The 21238-nt window shown below is 40.2% G+C and overlaps 1 protein-coding gene across 1 annotated transcript in view; it reads right to left on the minus strand.

The window, feature by feature from the left end:
• LOC100521743 (cubilin-like) overlaps nucleotides 1–21238 on the minus strand; it is a 314323-nt gene that overhangs the window by 213966 nt on the left and 79119 nt on the right. Inside the window, exons 23-27 of the mRNA XM_021064811.2 lie at nucleotides 14577–14769; nucleotides 12706–12866; nucleotides 12093–12274; nucleotides 10372–10528; nucleotides 6493–6680 (exon numbers count right to left, since the gene is read on the minus strand). Of these exons, the coding sequence (XP_020920470.2) occupies nucleotides 6493–6680; nucleotides 10372–10528; nucleotides 12093–12274; nucleotides 12706–12866; nucleotides 14577–14769 (881 nt within the window). The remainder of the gene's footprint in view (nucleotides 1–6492; nucleotides 6681–10371; nucleotides 10529–12092; nucleotides 12275–12705; nucleotides 12867–14576; nucleotides 14770–21238) is intronic.

The raw sequence follows: 21238 nt of genomic DNA on the forward strand, positions 1-21238 counted from the left end.
GAGATTCCCCAGGTGATTCGGGAGTATGGCCAAATTTAGCAGCTTGTTATGGGGGCTTTGTCCTCATGCATCAGCTTCTTCCTCAGTAGAAACTGACCTTTTTTCTTACAAAGGAAACATATAAACATTAGTGAAGCAAAAAGACACACAGGGATGGCCCTGGGGACATGTCCATCTGGACACCTCTTAGGTATCTTGTTCTTTGAAAAGTGTGGCATTTGCTGAATTCTTTATATGCTCTCCAATGTCAGAGAGAAGAAGTGAGAGAAGGGCGGGCTCTGGTGGATTAATTCTGACCAGGAAGGAAGCAGTTGTTCCTGGAGAGGTGAGTAAAACATTAGGAGAGAGTGAGCCATTTCCTGACAGCCTGTGAGGACCGGACACATCAGTCATGGGCTTCAGGTTTTAGGGAGTGAGATTTTAAAAGGAGAGTTGAGCCCATGCACCAAACACATAAAATAATTGAAAAGTGAAAGAACCAAGAAAAGCAATAGGCAGAGGAAAGGAAATTCAAGAAAAATGGCAAACTCTAAAAAATATTTAAATCTGTCCACAAAATCAGGAATAATTTGGGGAGCAATAAAAGAGAAAGTATCTGAAGAAGGCAGTCTAAGAAAGAAACCCTTGGAGCTTTCTGACCATTTCATTTGTGAGCACATATGCAAATGGAATAAACTTTGGGATATGGCACCATTACCAAAAAGATGTCTAGTTTTTAAAGTTATGATTGGCAGACAAAAATAAAATAAAATGAAACAAAACAAAATAAAATAAAATAAAATCAAACAAAACAAAATAAAATAAAATAAAGGAGTTCCCGTCATGGCGCAGCAAAAACGAATCTGACTAGGAACCATGAGGTTGGGGGTTCGATCCCTGGCCTCGCTCAGTAGGCTAAGGATCTGGTATTGCCGTGAGCTGTGGTGTAGGTCACAGACTCGGCTCGGACCTGGCATTGCTGTGGCTGTGGTGTAGGCCAGCAGCTACAGCTCCAATTCAGCCCCTAGTCTGGGAACCTCCACGTGCCGTGGGTGCGGCCCTAAAAAGACCGAAAAAAAAAAAAAAAGACAGATAAAATAAAATAAAGTTACGATTGGGGCCAAAGAGAGATGAAAATGTGAGTTGGGCCAGTGCTCACAGAAGAGAGTGTAACGTGATGAAGATGAAGTAGAAACATGCCTCATATGATTTTAAACTGGAAGGAGAAGCACTGATATCCAATTTAGAAGATAAGATGGTCAATTCCTGTAAATGAATTTTCCCCAGGCTTAAGTGTATTGCATTCTGCGGTACTAGGTACCGTCACCTCAGAACTCATTCTGTAATATTGCTCACTTCCTGGGTGTTGAAATGCTTTCCTGTGCCCGAGGAACCCGAGCCTGGCCAGGGCTGGGTCCCACCTGAGGTGGGGACACCTAAGCATCAGCGGGTAAGATCCATGCCTTGGGTGTCAAACTCAAAAAGATAAGCCACCTGCACTTATAATTTGTCACCATGGAAGTTAGTTGTAAGCACTTGGGGTACACGCATGTATAGTCACGGCTGGGGCAGACATACTGAAGCTAAAACTGCAAGGTTGCAGAAACTCAGAGGAAGCTTTTGGGGTAAGAGATGGGAACAGAGAAGGAAAAGCAACAAAGGCCGCAAGAAAGGAGATAGAGGGGAGACCCCACTCAGCTGCCTGGGTTCCCACCTTCTCCTGGCTTTTTGGTATATCCCATGAGTCACAAGGCTTCTTCCTTTCCCAGAGTAACAGCCCTTCCATAAACACTAATCTTTCTAAGGGGGTTAGTTTCAGTGTGTATCTGCCACCAGGAGTATAAGCAGAACAGGAAAACGGGAATACTAGCAGGGGTCTGAAGGGAGCCCGTTTCAACTTTCATAATGTGGGAAAGATTTATTCTGGAAGCTCACAGATGAGTAAGATTGATAGTAATTTTTGGAAAAATTCTAAGTTGCACATGGAATATAAGTTGTCAGTATGCAGCAAAGACATAAGAAATGACCACTGCTGATCTATGGAACAGCCGTGCTAAATAACATGAATTTCTCTTTGTGACAGTGTCATGAGAGTGGTCCATCTGAGGGTTCCATGCAAACTCCTTCATGTCACCTCTAAGAATGACAGACGATTATGAAAGAGAACAGGTGTGGACTGTGCGTTGGGGTCACGGCTAAGACATCAGCCTGGAGCCACAGGGACAGGTGGAGAGCCTGCCTTTGCTCCCTGGAATCTTTGTGACTATGGAAAACCTGCCTTTGTCTCAATGTTCTCACCTGTCAAATGGGATAGTGATATTTCCTACATTATAGGGTTGCTGTGAAAATTACTAATAATCACGTGTGTGTGACAAATACCAGTCATTCTTATAACCAAGTTGTTTGAAGAGTGCTGTCCCCAAAGGGTTCAACAGTTGACACCTTATAACTAAAGAAACCTACCATTTTCAAGTATCTGAAACAGGTAGCATCTTTTTGACATGTTTATGCATTATTTTTGAAGAAGTAGTAGCCCAACGGTCAGTGAGGCTCTATGTGAATGAACAGTGCTCTAAAAATTGGAGAATGAGGATTTTAAGAGGAACTGTAATGAGATGGAATTCTTAGGCAGGAGAGTCAAACATCACAGACTAGAAATGATACCCTGTGTTTACGATGAAGCCTTTGCGACTCATGTACAAGTGATCTGGAGACTACAGGTCTTTAACATAGTCCGCTATTACGACCTGGTTAACAATAAACCCATGTAATTTCCGCCAATGATACTAGAAAGTAGGAACTAGATAATACGGGCCTGGTCAGCTCGGTTGGTGTGTTGACTCCTATCCTGGACCCATTTGAAGAGACACCGACCTACAAAAGACCAGGAAGAGAAGGGTGTCTTTCTGGACCCCTTCAGAGCATCTCTTCTTGTCCTTTACTGTCACCCTCTCTACCCTCTGCTTCCATGAAACAATAACCTGATAGTTTTCCTTTTTCCTCTTCTCACCACCCACATGCTGACCTAACACATGCTCTGGACTCTACTAGAGTCTCTGTGCTGTCTTCTCCCAAATCCACTCCTTCTGTGTGTATGTTCAATCACCTATTAGAAATCTCTTCTTCCACCTAGAGACTCAGGCTCAAAATACAAATGAAGGGAGTTCCCATTGTGGCGCAGCAGAAACGAATCCAACTAGGAACCATGAGGTTGTGAGTTCGATCCCTGGCCTTGTTCAGGGCGTTAAGGATCCGGCGTTGCTGTGGCTGTGGCGCAGGCTGGCGGCCACAGCTCTGATTAGACGCCTAGCCTGGGACCCTCCATATGCCGTGGGTGTGGGCCTAAAAAGGCAAAAAGACAAAGTCAATCAATAAATAAAATAAAAATAAATACAAATGAACAAGTGAAAATCGAGTTGTCAAATACTAAAGAATCCTTACGGGGGACTTCCCAAAACTGCGTGGGCAACACAGCCTCTTCCTTTAGGCAAGTGACCCTTCCTCCCATGGAGCATGTTGTTTCCAAAGCTGAATCATTTCGTTTGGCCCAGGTGACAAAATAAGAAAGGGCAGATTTGCTTGCCAGTGGGATCTTTACCAACCCACACCTCTCAGCGAAGCTGGACACCATGTCCGAGCAGCACCATGTCCTTTTATAGTTTCAGTTCTGTTAATTGCAAATTCTGGCTCTGCACTAACAGCCACTCCACTGGGACTTGGCTAAGTTACTCGAGAAAACCCTTTAACTAGAAGTGATTAAAATCATGGAAACTAGAGCCTGTGTTTGTGGCTTTTCTCTCCTTAAGTGGTTATTTGTGCTTTTAGACTTTCCATCATAAACCAGCCATTGTAGCGACTGCTCTGGTCTTGCCCCTTGGCTCACAGAAATGGAAAAAAACCCCTCCCTCTGGCAGGAGTGTCATTCTTTGGAAGGCTTTGCTGAACTTCTGGTTCTTATTCTGCATCTTTGCTGCTTTCACCATCAATATTGCACAAGAATCAAGGCATGTGGGTAACATCAGCCTCTGATGAGCAGCTCTATGGTTGTTGGAATAAGTATTTTTCATTTGACAGTTTTCAAACACCTCCAAAAATGATCTGATGGGCCTTTGTGTTACCTTTCCATCCTCAAAGAAATCCAAAGAGGTTGAGTCTGGTCCCTGGAAAGGCTTCATCACCTTTCCTCCTCATCCTTTCTGCCAAAGCCTCCTTTCCAGTCTAGTGCAAAAGCTGCCCCCTCTCCTGGCTTTCTCCATTGTGCTTTATCAAATAAGGCGCCCAGTTCACTGTCAAACTTGTAACCCTCAACAGGCCCTTGAATTCTATTCTGCTTTGTGTTCAAGGGGGTAGAAATGCCCTGAATGTATAGAGATGACACAAAAAGGCCTCTCTGGAAATCTGTTCTTTCTCATTAATGAAGAGCTATTCTTAAGCCGATGCTAAAAGATGGCTGTGATATTCCATTTAACCTGAACTTGTTGAACTCCTAGACACCCTCAGGTCTGTAATCAGTTACTAGGTGGAGACAGTTCACACCTTCAAAAAGCGGGGCATGTGGACACAATCACAATGATAAAAATATGATACGATAAATGCTGTGTTTGTGGCATGAACAAGTGGCTTTGAAAGCAACGTTTCAATTTATTTCTAAAGAATGAACAATGCCTCTCCATGTGAAAAGAAGAAAAAGGGGGTTATTCCGAGTAAATGGAATGAGGCAAGCACGCCATTGTTAAGCCTGTAAAGACCACTTGAATGCCAGATGAGGGAAGGCGGACTTCAAAACCATTGTCAAGTTCATACTTGTTTTATGTTGGGTATTTTCTTTGAATGCTAGTAAATATAACTTTCTAAAGGGTAAATACTATGGTTACTCTTTCTATAATATTGAAATTTTCTAAATATAAAGCAAGATTTTTTTTTAACCCCAAATAGTATCCCTTAAAACAAGGGCATCTGTACATTCAAGACCTTCCAAAGTCTCTCAAAGTAGAAGGAGCTTTCTCTTCCTTGTTATGAAAAATAAAAGTGCCCACTTGGAAAAAAAGGTTAACCTTAAACAACCTTGATTAATAATAGTTTTTTTAGTTGATAAGAAAGAGAGTTAAAACAATTTTCAAAGGAAAAAAAAATTTTTTTTTCAGGGACTATGTTCTCAAAGTTCGACATGCTGGATTTGGGAAGTCTTGGCAAGCAAAGCTTCTAAAAATTGCTGATCATTTTAAAAAGAAAGACACTAAGTAATGGTGTTGTGAGTAGGTGGGATTTGGGGGAATGTCTTAATGTTAGCAGAATGGGTTGTCACTTCGGAAAAGTCTTCTATGTGAAAACATCAAATATGGATTCATAGTCTTTTTTTTTTTTTTTTGTCTTTTTGCCTTTTCTAGGGCCACTCCCACAGCATATGGAGGTTCCCAGGCTAGGGGTCCAATCGGAGCTGAAGCCACTGGCCTACACCAGAGCCACAGCAACACAGGATCTGAGCCACGTCTGTGACCTACACCACAGCCCAAGGCAACGCTGGATCCTTAACCCACTAAGCAAGGCCAGGGATCGAACCCTCAACCTCATGGTTCCTAGTCGGATTTGTTAACCACTGCGCCACAACGAGAACTCCCGGATTCAGAAGTCTTATATAATAATAATGTAGATGAATATAAAGCTAATGTGTAAGATGGCTCAAAAAGTGATTTTATTAATAATGAAAACTAGATGTCAAATTATATGTAAATAGTCTGAGTAAAATATTTTATGAAATGTAAAAGTGGAAACCAATATTTTAAATTAATATAGTAGTTTAGAAAACACATGATTTTATATATGAATGTATAATTACATTAATAAAGTAAGTGAAATAAGTAGCTGCCTAACTTTTTAACCACTAGCTCTACAACATTGCATATGCGAGTTATCAAAAACGCTTTGGTGAATAAAAATCATAAAAGTAGCAGATTACCTCACATTTTGGGTTATCTAATCTTCAACTGTTCCTGCATAGTAAAGTTCAATCCATATTACTAGTGCATTATTATAACAAAGACAAACGTCCCTTTAATAAAAAGAAAAATTAAGTGAAATGAACTTAAATTTTAAAATAAAAAATAAGAATCAAAATCATGATTCCCAGTATCAGATAAATAGGCATTAAATAAAGCCATGATACTTAAAACATTTTCTGATTCTTGTTTATAGAGAACGAACATTTAAAAAAAAAGAACCAGAGCTATTCTACTTTTGTATTATTTAAGTAATATGAGGTTACTCAGACCAGAAGTTACATTGAAACCTAAATATATACTTATTTGCATATATAATTTAATAGATTAAATATCCTTAATATTAGCATGATGCAGTGAAAAAGACATGAAATATACCTGTTCAAATACCGTGGGTAGATGGCATATTACAGACGTGTAGGGCAGAGCTAGGAGTCCAGTTCTACAAAGCATGATGATGTTCAGCTTGGCTTGTCTAATGTGAGCTCGATGGATTATTTAGCTTCAGAATACATACCTCTAAATAGTCGGTGGAGCAGTTTGCGTGACTTTCCAATTCAAATGCCAAAAACGTATAGTTCACTGTGTTTCCAGCTGTTGCTTGGATGGTCCAGTTGCAGCGCTGATTGACAGAATAAGGTTTTGGATAATGTATACTCTCTAAGATGCCATAGGTTCGATTCACAATCACCACATTATCACATGCTGGATAAAAAAAAAAACCATGATTATTAATATACATAGATGTATATGTGTGTGTGTTTGTGGGTGTGTGTGTGTATAATTGCTCCAAGATGTGTGTGAGAGTTTTCTTTAGAAAAACATCTATTTTTAAAACACACACATACACACACACACACACGTAGTTGGTGTAGCATCTTTATCGGGAATGGGTCTCCATCTATTAAAAAAATGTGAAATGATACCTAAGGGAATTCATAAACTTTAAAGTGTCGTGAAAATCGCTTAAGTTAAAATAGGCATCAGATTCCTGTGAACTGATGCAGAGGAGAAGAGCTTAGTAGGACCCTGACATCAGTCTAATTTGTTTGTTTAGAAAAGTGTATTAAATATTCTATGCTTCTGTTTTTCTAACTTTAGGATTTGGAAGGGACAGAAATCTTGACCTTTAAATGCAACAGTTTAAAAACACAAAGTCCTATGTGAATGATAAAAATGAATAAAACGTGGCTTTGTTGAACATTCAAAAGTCAGCATGAAATTCACAATAAAGACTCCATTATTCCCCTAGTTCAGTCATCAGGAAGTATCAAAAGAATAGAGGCAATGTAAAGGATTTGAAGAAGATATAAACCCGTTAAATTTTGAAAGAAGTCTTGAATCCAGTGGTGGCATTTTCTTCAGCTGAGTTTTTAACACGACCATGTTAAGTATCGCTAGGAATGGCTAGTTCTGGGAATCAGTGCCGGATTCAGCCAAACCTAATGGCTTGAACAAGACCTATGTGCGCCTTTTTTTTCAGGGCTTTTTCACACTGTATGTTGGGCAATGAAAGAGAATGGGAAAATAAATATGTTGGAAACGTTGTCTCTAAACATGGTTCATAAAAGCATCACTATGGCACTGCTTCTTGACAGGTTGCTGGGACACCTGTAAGCTTTGGTATGAAACAGTTATACATTTGTGGGTCTTCAACATCTTCCTTTGCTAAAACGAGGGAATAAAACTATTTCTCAAAAACAAAATAAAACTGGGAGTTCCCATCGTGGCGCAGTGGTTAACGAATCTGACGAGGAACCATGAAGTTTTGGGTTCGATCCCTGGCCTTGCTCAGTGGGTTAAGGATCCAGCATTGCCATGAGCTGTGGTGTGGGTTGCAGACACGGCTCGCATCCCAAGTTGCTGTGGCTGGGGTGTAGGCCGTTGGCTACAGCTCCAATTGGACCCCTAGCCTGGGAACCTCCATATGCTGCAGGAGCAGCCCTGGAAAAGGCAAAAAGACAAAAAACAAAAACAAAAACAAAAACAAACAAACCCAAAAAACAAAAACAAACAAACAAACAAAAAACCAAAATAAAACAAAACCTCTTTAGGTCACAATTTTGTCCACAAAGGATGTCTATAGAATAACTAACTTTGTGGCTTCAGATGCCTGTGAAAAGTTCTATCTATTAGGAAGATAGGCTTCACATGCCTCAGTGACTACAAAAGAGAGAGGGAGAAAATACATTCCATTACACCTTATGGGCAGCTCTCAGGGCTCAGAAATTATACTATCTGCAAATCTCCAAGTTCAAAGGGAAAAATTGCATAGAAAATCTCATTGGTTAGCTCACTGATTTGACTTTTAAGGACCTATATCCATGTGCCCTAAATTACTTCTTCAGTGTTCTAACATGAGAGAAAAACAAAATATCACAGGAATAAAAATGAAAAGGAAGGGCCTTTAATCATCTATCTGACTGTTACCAAGAAAACAAATGAGAATAGCAATAATAAACTTACAGGAGTTCCCGTCATGGCTCAGTGGAAACAAATCTGACTAGTATCTATGAGGACGAAGGTGTGATCCCTGGCCTCTCTCAGTGGGTTAAGAATCCAGCGTTGCCATGAGCTGTGGGTGTGGGTTGCAGATGCAGCTTGGATCTGCTATTGCTGTGGCTGTGGCACAGGCCAGCAGTTACAGCTCTGACTCGACCCCTAGCCTGGAAACCTCCATATGCTGCAAGTGAGGCCCTACAAAGACAATAAAATAAAATAATAAAATAAAATAAAATAAAATAAAATAACAGAAATGATTATATGCTCAACCAAACAGATATATCCTTGATAAAATTTGGGAGAGATTTTTGTATACTAATGATGAATTTCTAAAAAAAAAGCTAAAGGTCATTAAAAACTTTACAAGGTCTTCAAAACTCAAAAAAGGTCTTCAAAACTACCTAGAATGTAGCCTAACCCCCAGAAATAAGTGAATGTGAATCTTCAAATTTACATATTTCAAGGTTAAAAATGAATAATACTCTTTCAACTAATTCAAAGGGATACTGTGTATTCAGATTATGATCTTAGGATTTTCAATCCCATGTTTAGGTAATTGTGCAAAAATCATTGATAAATTTAGGTGTAGTGGGACAAGGACTCTACTTTTAAAAACACAAAGTGTTCATTAAATAATATAAAGTTAAGGAAACCTTGTTTTCTTCCCCTCCCCCTCCCCCCTCTCCCTCTTCTCCCCTCCTCCCTCTTCTCCTCTTCCTCCTCCTTTTTTTTTGGCTGTGCCAGGGATCAAACCCACAGCGGTGACCTGAGCCACTGCGGTGACAAGGCCAGATCCTTAACCCACTGCACCACAAGAGAGCTCAGAAATCTTATTTTCTTCATTGTCCATCTGAAACCTAACTTTAGGAAGTATTTAATTCTAGAGCGAGAAAGAAGATTTCTTGATCAGCTAATGTAATCTTCTTAAGAGAAAAAAAATCATTTAACACCTGAGAAAACAAGTGACCTTCTCAGAGGCTAGGGACCAGGACAAACACTGGTACCCTTGACTCTGTTCAATACTCCTTTAACTCTACCATCTGGCCTCATGGAAGAAGAGATTTTAAAAGGGCATCTCTACAATGACTAGATTTTTCCAAAGTAAAGACTATGTCTGCATCACTTATGATTCACTGAGGACCATAATTCCCCTTAACAAAATTCAAGTATCGTTTGAGCTAGAAAACAAAAAAAATAGTGTTGGACATACTAGGTACAATGGAATAATGTCAATTAGAAGATTATAATGTTTAATCCAAATGAAAATCCATTAGCTGTTAACTGTTATACTGATCTTTAGCTAAATTGCAACTAAATCAGCATATGACTCTTCTGTTTCTATAGCTTATCACACGCTTTAGTTGCATGACATTGAATTCGATGCATGAGCATTTCTCTTTCAAATAGATTTTCTTCTTTCTTTCTTTCTTTTTCTTTCTTTCCTTCCTTCCTTCCTTCCTTCTTTCCTTCCGTCCTTCCATCCTTCCTTCCTTTCTTCCTTTCTTTTTCTTTCTTTTTTTGCTTTTTAGGGTTGCACTTGAGGCATATAAGTTCCTGGGCCAGGGGTTGAATCAGAGCTGTAGTTGCAGGCCACAACATAGCAACACAGGACCCGAGCCATGTCTGTGACCTACACCACAGCTCAAGGCAAAGCCAGATCCTTATTAACCCATTGAGTGGGGTCAGGGATAGAACCTGCAACCTCATGAATACTAGTCGGCTGCTTAACCCACTAAACCACAATAGGAATTCCTGAATTTTTTTTTTTTTTCATTAGGAGCTAGGATTCATTTCAATTGCTCAAACCGATGGTTACACTTACTTCAGTTTGCTTCATTCATCAAGAGATTAAAGACCCACCAGTAAGCAAGATGCAACCAGTATACACACTTACTCTGCTGGTATTTAACCAGGAAGCCACCTCCTTGCTGACCTTCATCTGTCCTCAGTTTTAAAGACATGCTGTCTCCAGTGGAACGGATAAGAGGTGGTTTCTCATTTCCGCAAAGTCGAGTTAGCAAATGAGAGCTGGTACTTAACCCATCATATACCTTTAAGAAAACATGTTAAATGTCAGATGGCTGTGGCTATAAACATTATCTAAAGGACTCTGTAATTCCTAAGAGATGGGGAAGAAATACAGACATGCTATAACAAAAGAATAGCCCTGAATCAAAATACCGTTTAAAGTTTCATTGAAATGTCTGTAAGCATGGGCCACGAACTCAGGCCATTTAGCCATGGCTGTGTACAGCAGTAGGAAAGAACCCAGGTTGAAATGCAAATATTGAAAATGAACAATTAACACATGCTTTTGAGACATTAGCTATTATCAGCAGTCTTACTTGCTTTTTGATTTCATAGTTTATAATTTATGACACTTTAACAGAGCATTTTTTAATAGACCATGGTGCTGTTAGCACTGTGCAAAGTCCCACTTCAATGACTTCAATTACCTTTTCTAATTCACCCTCTGATACAGTCTTCTAGATTCTTAGTTTTCAATGTATATATAGAAAATATATCAATAATAATTACAATAAATATAATAATCCCTTTCAGAAAATGTTAACCATATCTTTATAGTTTGTGTTTAATATATTTTAAATGCTTGGTGTGCCATGCCATTTATTAATGTATGCTGTACTTAGAAGGTATTTTTACCAAATTTTCTTTCAATTTTTTTTTCTGGTCTTTTGTACTTTTTTAGGGCCACATCTGCAGCATATAGAGGTTCCCAGGCTAGGGGTCCAATCAGAGCTACTGCTGCCAGCCTACGCCAGAGCCACAGCAAAGCCAGATCTAAGCCGAGTCTGTGACATACACCACAGCTCACGGCAATGCTGGATCCTTAAAACCCACTGAGCGAGGCCAGGGATCGAATTCGCAACCTCATGGTTCCTAATTGGATTCGTTTCTGCTGTGTCATGACAGGAACTCCTCTTTCAATTTTTTAATTTTATTTAAATTTTCAGTGTGGCTTTTGTTTTGTCTTGTTTTGATTGGAGCATAGCTGACTTAGAGTGTTGTGTTAGTTTCAGGCGTTCAGCAAAATGAATGTATACATATACATATATCCTTTCTTTCTCAGATTCCTTTCTCATGCAGATTATTACAGAATATTAAGTAGAGTTCCCTATGCTATACAGTAGGTCCTTCTTATTTTATATATAGTAGTGTGTATATATTAATCCTAACCTCCTAAAAATGTTCCCCCTTTCCTGAATCTCAAAAATAAAAAATGATGGAGTTCCTACTATGGCTCTGCAGAAATGAATCCGACTAGTATCCAAGAGGATACAGGGTCAATCCGTGGCCTTGCTCAGGGGTTCAGGATCCAGCATTGCCATGAGCTGTGGTGTAGGTGGCAGACGTGGCTTGGGTCCCACGTTGCATACACGGCCCAGATCCTGCGTTGCTGTGGCTGTGGTGAAGACCAGAAGCTGTAGCTCTGATTCAACTTTTAACCTGGGAAACTCCATATGCCGCAGATACGGCCCTAAAAAGCAAAATAAATAATAAATAAAATAAAATGAAATAAAATAAAATACAATGCGTGTACATGTGCTGGGCGAGATGAGAGCTGTGAAAGCACAGCTGAAACTCTGTACGTACATCCAGATAATCTAAAGTGCAATTCGGATGATACTCCAAATGGAAGTCGTTGAATTCCAGTTCAAAGGGACTGCCGTGACTGGACTTCAACCACCAGAAGCACTCGGAGCTGTGGTAGTAAGGCATTGGGTAGTTGGGAGACGTGAACGTGCCAGTGGGGGTGGTGAGGTTGCCCCCACACCCTGCAGGAGAGAGACAGAGACAGGATGACATGTATCCTCTCCTTTCTGGTAAAGCTTCTTCCTGTCCATTTTAAACTGGGGCTACTGCCATTCCCCTTTAAACAGAGCTGTGAAACCAAACTGTGCCACCAAAGAATAGCCGGCCTATCATCCTAATTCACATCAACACGCTTTTCCCCTTCCTAATCAAGAGGACCAGCTTGGTGACGTGCACCAGGCAACTGGAAAACGTCCCCTTCCTTGGTCCTTTAAAAGCAAAAATAAAACAGCTGTGGTTAATTCAGAAATATTCATAATGTTGAAGTTTATTACAAATAGTACTGACAAAATAGAGCTGAGGAAAAAAAAAAAAGATAAGATCCCGACAATCCAAGAACCAAGAGGCCAATTGGACTGGACTGCACACTAAGAGACAAGTCTTTGCCATTTACCTGTTAGTGATCCGTCCCAATAAGCTGAAAATCCGGGCCCTGAGCCAAAGAAGTCACTCTTAAATTTTAACCAAAGTTTGTTACTGTGGGAGATGATTCTTGGAGGTGGATTTGAACCACAATATTTTCCCAGGGGCGGTGAAGATGCGTAGCCTCCATTACTGTGACAAAATACAGAGGGGATCATTTCTTAGGTTATTGGTAATATTACAATTGCAACATCTAACATGAATTGAACTTTGAGATCAAAAACAGATCAGTTTGTCATTGCTACTCTCTGAAAAATTCTTGAAAAACAATTTCAAGTTTTCAATTTTTCACTTCATCAAAGAGTATGTGAGGAGTTCCCTGGTGGCCTGGTGATTAAGGATCTGGCATTGTTGCTGCTGTCACGCAGGTTTGACCCTTGGCTTGGGTACTTCCACATACTGTGAGTGTGGCCAAAAAAAGAGTATATGAATAACTTAATACAGAATAACCATCATTTATGGTTGGCATGACATTTTATGTAACCATTTGGAGGCTAACAGTGTTAAATCTTCTCCGTCTCAAATGAAGTATCTGGCAAATGTGTCAGAGAACAGGGGATGAGAAGCCACCGTTTTTAACAGTATAAACACATGCTTAATTTTACAAAGAAAATACAACTATTTTTCTTCTAATTTGAAATTTTCTTCTAACTTCAAAATTTTCAAAGTTTAATATATCACATTTTACATAATTATGCAAAAATTTGAAAATAATTCTTTCCCCAAGAACTCTTGGGGTCTTAAATCTAGTTTATAATCTATAGCTTTTTCAAGACAAACAAACAAACAAACAAAGATTCAGAAGTTCCCGTCGTGGCTCAGCAGAAATGAATCTCACTAGGATCCATGAGGACGCAGGTTGGCTCCCTGGCCTTGCTCAGTGGGTTAAGGATCCAGCATTGCCGTGAGCTGTGGTGTAGGTCGCAGATGTGGCTTGAATCTGGCGGGGCTGTGGCTGTGGTGTAGGCCGGCAGCTACAGCTCTGATTAGACTCCCAGCCTGGAACCTCCATATGCAGTGGTTTCGGCCCTAAAAAAAAAAGATTTACCCAACATGAAAGCCTAATGACTGCTGAAAATTAAGATATTATTTTAGCATCATATCATATGATTATCACTTACTGTTTTAGTGCCTTACCTTATATCATAGAACAAAGTTTATTATAAAATAGTATAAGATCCTAGGCTTTTGAAATGCCAAATAAAAAATTTAACACAGAGGCACTCCAAAAATGATTAGTCTAGTTTAACTCAATGTAATGATCTGTGGCGATACCAAAGGATAACTTAACTCGACTTTACTGCATATACAACTTTTTAAACTCATTCTTTCAAAGCATCAAAGAACTAAAGAAAAAAATGCCTGGCACTAAAATCCACAAGCCTAGATTTTATTATTTGAATATGGAAAAACTGTGAACAACTTTATTGCACCATTATCTTTGTGACAAATTAGACTAAATGGACGGAAAATAACCAGAACTTAAACTGATTTTACATTAAGAAAGTAGGTATGCAGTATGTGAATGGCAAATAACTACTTTCAGAACAGTAGTACATCTTTTCACTCTGACCAAATAAAACCTGGAGTTGATTTTCAAATATTCCCAATAAAATAATCACTTCTAAATAACCACTGAATCTTGTGCAATTTTCTGTTTTCCCACTGTGAAGTCGGGTTCCAAATGACCAACTTTGTATCTTATAAGAAAGAGCACAAAAGGAAGCTTTACAGAAATGTTCTGGTTTTTTTCCTTAACCTTTCTAAGAAAGGTGAGGAATGAAAATAAATAACAAAAACAACAACAACAACAAAAGACTATGAGGAAATAAAGGTGCTCACGTGATTTCCACATAATCTGCTGCACATGCTCCACCAATGGGCTCCTCCAAGGAGAAGTCTGTGAAATGCAGTGCAATCTGTTGGCTGGTTTCCACAGTTATCCTATAAATGCATTCCATATTATTGGGGTAATTACTGGGGAAGTTTGGAGAAGTGAAAATCCCAGATTCGTCTGTATAGTCTTCCAAGCACGCTGTGAAAAGAAACAGACCACAAGAGAGAAAATAGCAAATACTATATTACATTTATAAGACATTCCGTCATAGGCACTTCATTAATTTATGCCAATGCACTTGAGTTTCAAGAGCCATTCTGGGATGTTCAAAGAATGAGTTCCTTTCAAAACAAAATTTTTGCTATCTCGAAGGCAAAAACAATTACTACTAGTAAACCTGAGTGATGTAGTAAAAGCTGTTACATATAATTACATACTTCTGGCTCTTGAAAGTGCTACGATTTCTCTAATTCATGCAAATAATCAGAAACATTAAACACTAGGGTCAACTACAGAAATCACAGAGGGAGGACCAGAAAGAAGTCAGTTCTGTTCTTTTAGGAACATTCCTTTAAAATGGTTTCTGCCAAAGCGTGCATTTATGAGACATGACACAGCTGTTACTGAACCCCTGGTGAAGAATAGGGGATGAGACCCAGGACCAGAGTGACCATGAATCAGTGCTAGCTCAAACACTGACAACCTAGAGTACCTTGGGCAAGTTGCTTCACCTCTCGGAACCTCATCTCTACAATGGAGATGTTACTATCTTTTTTTTTTTTTTTTTTTTTTTTTGTCTTTTTGCCTTTTCTAGGGCCACTCCCACAGCACATGGAAGTTCCCAGGCTAGGGGTTGAATCAGAGCTGTAGCCACCGGCCTATGCCAGAGCCACAGCAACATGGGGTCCGAGCCTGGTCTGCGACTCACACCACAGCTCACGGCAACGCTGGATCCTTAACCCACTGAGCAAGGCCAGGGATCGAACCCGCAACCTCATGATTCCCAGTCAGATTCGTTAACCACTGTGCCAGGACGGGAACTCCGAATCTTTTTCTTTTTTTTTTAAAGAAAACAAAAATGTTGAGGTGTGCTTTTCCCCCAGCTGCAGATGTATAATCATACTCAGAAAAGAGGAACCACTGGTACTGGGAGCTCAGAGATGCACAGAAAATGTTACAGGTTCTCTTGCCTATGGAGAGCCCTCGGAGCAACAGTCATCCAGTACACATTTGGTTTACTCTTTTATTTTATATTTATTTTATTTTATTTTTTTTATTTATTTTATTTTATTTTATTTGTCTTTTTGCCTTTTTTAGGGCCGCACCTGTGGCATATGGAGGTTTCCAGGCTAGGGGTCTAATCGGAGCTGTAGCAGCTGGCCTACAGCAGAGCCACAACAACACTAGATCCGAGCCGTGTCTGCGACCTACACCACAGCTCATGGCAACGCCTTAACCCTGACCAAGGCCAGAGATTGAACCCACAACCTCCTGGTTCCTAGTCAGATTCGTTAACCACTGAGCCACGATGGGAACTCCTGGCTTACTCCATTTTAAACAACAAGCAAATCAAGGCTTAATTTATTGAAGGAGTCAACAGTGATATTTAACTTTAGGGATGAATGTTCAGTACTTTTCTATACTTTTCCATTTTCTGCCAAGATATTTAAGGGTCAAGGAAGGAAGGAGGGAGGGAAAAGGCAAATAGAAAGCATGGGAAAGCAGGAGAGGGGCAGGAGGTGGGAAGAGGTGGTATGTTAAATATTTTAGACCCGACAACAAGTATGAAAGGGGGCAGGGCCCTGTGGGGCTCCTGGGCACAAAAGCCTTTCTGTGTCTACCATTTCTCTCCCTTCCTTCCTTCCTTCCTTCTCTCTCTCTCTCTCTCTCTTTTTGGTATTTTTAGGGCCACAAACCCACAGCATATGGAAATTCCCAGGCTAAGGGTCAAATAGAGCTGTAGCCTATACCACAGCCATAGCAATGCAGGATCCGAGCCTTGCCTGTGACCCACATCACGGTTCATGGCAACACTGGATCCTTAGCCCACTGAGCGAGACCAGGGATGGAACCCACATCCTCATGCATACTAGTCGGGTTCATTACTGCTGAGCCACAGTCGGAACCCCCTCCCATTTCTTGGTTTTTAGGAAATGGGTCTCTTTCAGCTTCCATGACCTTCACTGAGTTTCAAGGGGCAGGTTCAGACAGCTGCTGGTTAGAGAAGAAAGGGGATACAGAGACAAGGGAGAAACAGTCAAGAAACAATAGTACAGCCTTGGGGCGGGATCCTGGTCCCTTCTCAAGGGATACACTTAATGACATAGGCATCTTAGGAACCTAAGAGAAAAACTATATTCCTTATGCTTCTTTTAAAAATAAATACTTTAAAATTGAACAGCTTGAAGTCCTTCCTTATACTTCTCCCTGGCTTAACTGCACTCTAAACACAAGCTGAAGATTAGGCACCCTGAACACAATTGCCTTTGGGTTAAAGATTGTTAGCACATGATGTTTTCCAGGAATTTTCCTAGTTTATTCTAATCTCTGATCAATATGCCTTTTTCAAAAGTATTGTTGTTCTAGGCAATAACCCAGAAGGCCACCATCGTGATCGTGGCCAAAGATCTCCTGATGTCAGCTTTGATGGCTAAGAGTCCCCCAAAGAAAGAAAAATGCATGTCTGTCCCAATCCTGATTCCTATCTGAAAACCTGTCTTTCTCCTTTTTACTATAAAACTCCCCTCAACTCTTCCCAATGGAGGGCATAGTCTTTAAAGCATTAGCCAGCGTGGCCTCCTTTGCCTGGCAAAGCGCTAAAAGCTCTCTTTTTCTCCTTCATCCCAAACGCTGTCTCTGCATTTCTAGTCTACACTGGTGAACAGAGGCCAAGTTTTGGCAACAGTTATCACTAACGTAAAAATTCATGGATCAAATGGACATTAACTGAAGGCTCTGACCCAGTCCCCCTGAACTAACAGAACATACAGACTCACGGACACCCTCACAGTCAAAGAGCTTGAGCCTATAAATCAAATATCTAGAGCAAACGATCTGTTCGTGCCACTTGTCCTGAAAGAGATGGCGTTCCTTGCTCTCCTACACTGCTCCCAGCGGGGAAATACAGCGGCACGGAGTATTTTCACTGCAACGTGCAATTAGTCTGCAGGAGAATGGCCTGTATAATCAGGTCCCCCTGTAAAGGAAATTTTAATGAGAACTTTTGAGAGGCAATGCTGAGTAACTCCCCCGTGGGTCCCTTGTACATATGCAAGTGATTACTGCAGTGCAAAGGGTGGGTGGGTGTGCATCCTCACCGAAATGGTCCTTTCCACATCAAACTTCTTTTCCTTGGTTGGCACAAAGGTAAACATGGTCCCCGAAGTATTCAAATGGGCTTCACCCTGTTCACTTTGTCTAACATGCGGTATTCAACAATCTCCCCACCGCCCTCAACCCACCGTCAACAAATAAACCCTTACCCATCATTCAAGGTCACATGCAAATACCACTTCCTCCGTAAAACCTTTCTCTATTAGGCACAATTAATTTCCTTCTGCTCCATAAAACTGTAGGCAAAAAGCAACTGGAACCCCAAATATATTTTACTGCGATTGTTTTTATGTGAATATATTTCCTCTGTCAGGTCTTGAGATATGCACGGGACCTTCTCAACCATTATTAACTGTCACCAAAGTACCTGGCCCAGATCACATCTGTGATTTGTTAAAATCACATTATTTTAATCAAAGCCATTTATGAGAAACCCACAGCAAATATAATACTCAATGGGGAAAAACTGAAAGCCTTCTCACTCAAATCTGGAACAAGACAGGGATGCCCACTCTCACCACTGCTCTTCAACATAGTTTTGGAAGTCCTGGCCACAGCAATTAGACAAACCAAAGAAATAAAAGGCATCCATATAGGAAGAGAAGAGATCAAACTGTCACTGTATGCAGATGACATGATACTATACATAGAAAACCCTAAGGACTCAACCCCAAAACTACTTGAACTGATTAATAAATTCAGCAAAGTAGCAGGATATAAGATTAACATTCAGAAGTCAGTTGCATTTCTGTATACCAGCAATGAAATATTAGAAAAGGAATCCAAAAATACGATACCTTTTAAAATTGCACCTCACAAAATCAAATACCTCGGAATACACCTGACCAAGGAGGTAAAGGACCTATATGCCGAGAACTATAAAACTTTAATCAAAGAAATCAAAGAAGATATAAAGAAATGGAAAGATATTCCATGTTCATGGATTGGAAAAATCAATATTGTGAAAATGGCCATGCTACCCAAAGCAATCTACAGATTCAATGCAATCCCTACCAAATTACCCATGATATTTTTCACAGAACTAGAACAAACAATCCAAACATTTATAGGGAACAACAAAAGACCCAGAATCGCCAAAGCAATCCTGAGAAACAAAAACCAAGCAGGAGGCATCACTCTCCCAGACTTCAAGAAATACTACAAAGCCACAGTCATCAAAACAGTGTGGTACTGGTATCAAAACAGACAGACAGACCAATGGAACAGAATAGAGAACCCAGAAATAAACCCTGACACCTATGGTCAATTAATCTTTGACAAGGGAGGCAAGAACATCAAATGGGAAAAAGAAAGTCTATTCAGCAAGCATTGCTGGGAAACCTGGACAGCTGCATGCAAAGCAATGAAACTAGAACATACCCTCACACCATGCACCAAAATAAACTCAAAATGGCTGAAAGACTTAAATATATGACAGGACACCATCAAACTCCTAGAAGAAAACATAGGCAAAACACTCTCTGACATCAACATCATGAATATTTTCTCAGGTCAGTCTCCCAAAGCAATAGAAATTAGAGCAAAAATAAACCCATGGGACCTCATCAAACTGAAAAGCTTTTGCACAGCAAAGGAAACCCAAAAGAAAACAAAAAGACAACTTACAGAATGGGAGAAAATAGTTTCAAATGATGCAACTGACAAGGGCTTAATCTCTAGAATATATAAACAACTTATACAACCCAACAGCAAAAAAACCAATCAATCAATGGAAAAATGGGCAAAAGACCTGAATAGACATTTCTCCAAAGAAGATATACAGATGGCCAACAAACACATGAAAAAATGCTCAACATCGCTGATTATAAGAGAAATGCAAATCAAAACTACCATGAGATAGCACCTCACAGCAGTCAGAATGGCCATCATTAATAAATCCACAAATAACAAGTGCTGGAGGGGCTATGGCGAAAAGGGAACCCTCCTGCACTGCTGGTGGGAATGTAAACTGGTACAGCCACTATGGAGAACAGTTTGGAGATACCTTAGAAGTCTATACATAGAACTTCCATATGACCCCGCAATCCCACTCTTGGGCATATATCCGGACAGAACTCTACTTAAAAGAGACACGTGCACCCGCATGTTCATTGCAGCACTATTCACAATAGCCAGGACATGGAAACAACCCAAATGTCCATCGACAGATGATTGGATTTGGAAGAGGTGGTATATATACACAATGGAATACTACTCAGCCATAAAAAAGAATGACATAATGCCATTTGCAGCAACATGGATGGAACTAGAGAATCTCATCCTGAGTGAAATGAGTCAGAAAGACAAAGACAAATACCATATGATATCACTTATAACTGGAATCTAATATCCAGCACAAATGAACATCTCCTCAGAAAAGAAAATCATGGACTTGGAGAAGAGACTTGTGGCTGCCTGATGGGAGGGGGAGGGAGTGGGAGGGATCGGGAGCTTGGGCTTATCAGACACAACTTAGAATAGATGTACAAGGAGATCCTGCTGAATAGCATTGAGAACTTTGTCTAGATACTCATGTCGCAACAGAAGAAAGGGTGGGGGGAAAATGTAATTGTAATGTATACATGTAAGGATAACCTGACCCCCTTGCTGTAAAGTGGGAAAATAAAAAAAAAATCACATTACTTTTAATGTGTTAAAATTATATCACTTGGCGTTCCCATTGTGGCTCAGTGGTTAACGAACCCAACTAGTATCCATGAGGACACGGGTTCCATCCCTGGCCTCATTCAATGGGTTAAGGGTCTGGCTTTTCTGTGAGCTGTGGTATAGGTCCCAGACATGGCTCAGATCCTGTGTTGCTGTGGCTGTAGTGTTGGCTGGCAGCTACAGCTCTGATTTGACCCCTAACCTGGGAACCTCCATATGCTGTAGGTGTGGCCCTAAAAAGACAAAAGACAATAAAAAAACATTATATAACTTAATGTGCTGAAAATTAAATTACTTAATGAGCTGAGCGGGACAAGTATGTACTTCCCTCCCACTACCTCTACCCCGTCCTGACTCCTTTCCCTTTTCTCATCTTACTTCTTCCCACCTAGCTCCTCCTATCCTTTCCTGGGTAGGGTATTATTTTGTAATGTTTATTGAATTTAAATGGTGGCAATCTCTGTTCCCAGCCTTGACAAGCAACCAGTACTAGACTAGCCCCTCTCCATAACAATTATAAAACTGGACAAAATCTATGAGGCACTGGACAACAGGCAATCCAAGACTGTGATCCTTGGCAGAAAGAAAACCTATAAGGTAGGACTTTTAATTTCCTTCGCTCTTTTTTTTTTTGTCTTTTTTAGGGCTGCACCTGTGGCATATGGAG

This window comes from Sus scrofa, chromosome 10, assembly GCF_054392235.1.
Source record: "Sus scrofa isolate SSC_HxYL_T2T_F1_AM1 chromosome 10, Sscrofa_HxYL_maternal_Yorkshire_Landrace_v2.0, whole genome shotgun sequence".
Lineage (NCBI taxonomy): Eukaryota > Metazoa > Chordata > Mammalia > Artiodactyla > Suidae > Sus > Sus scrofa.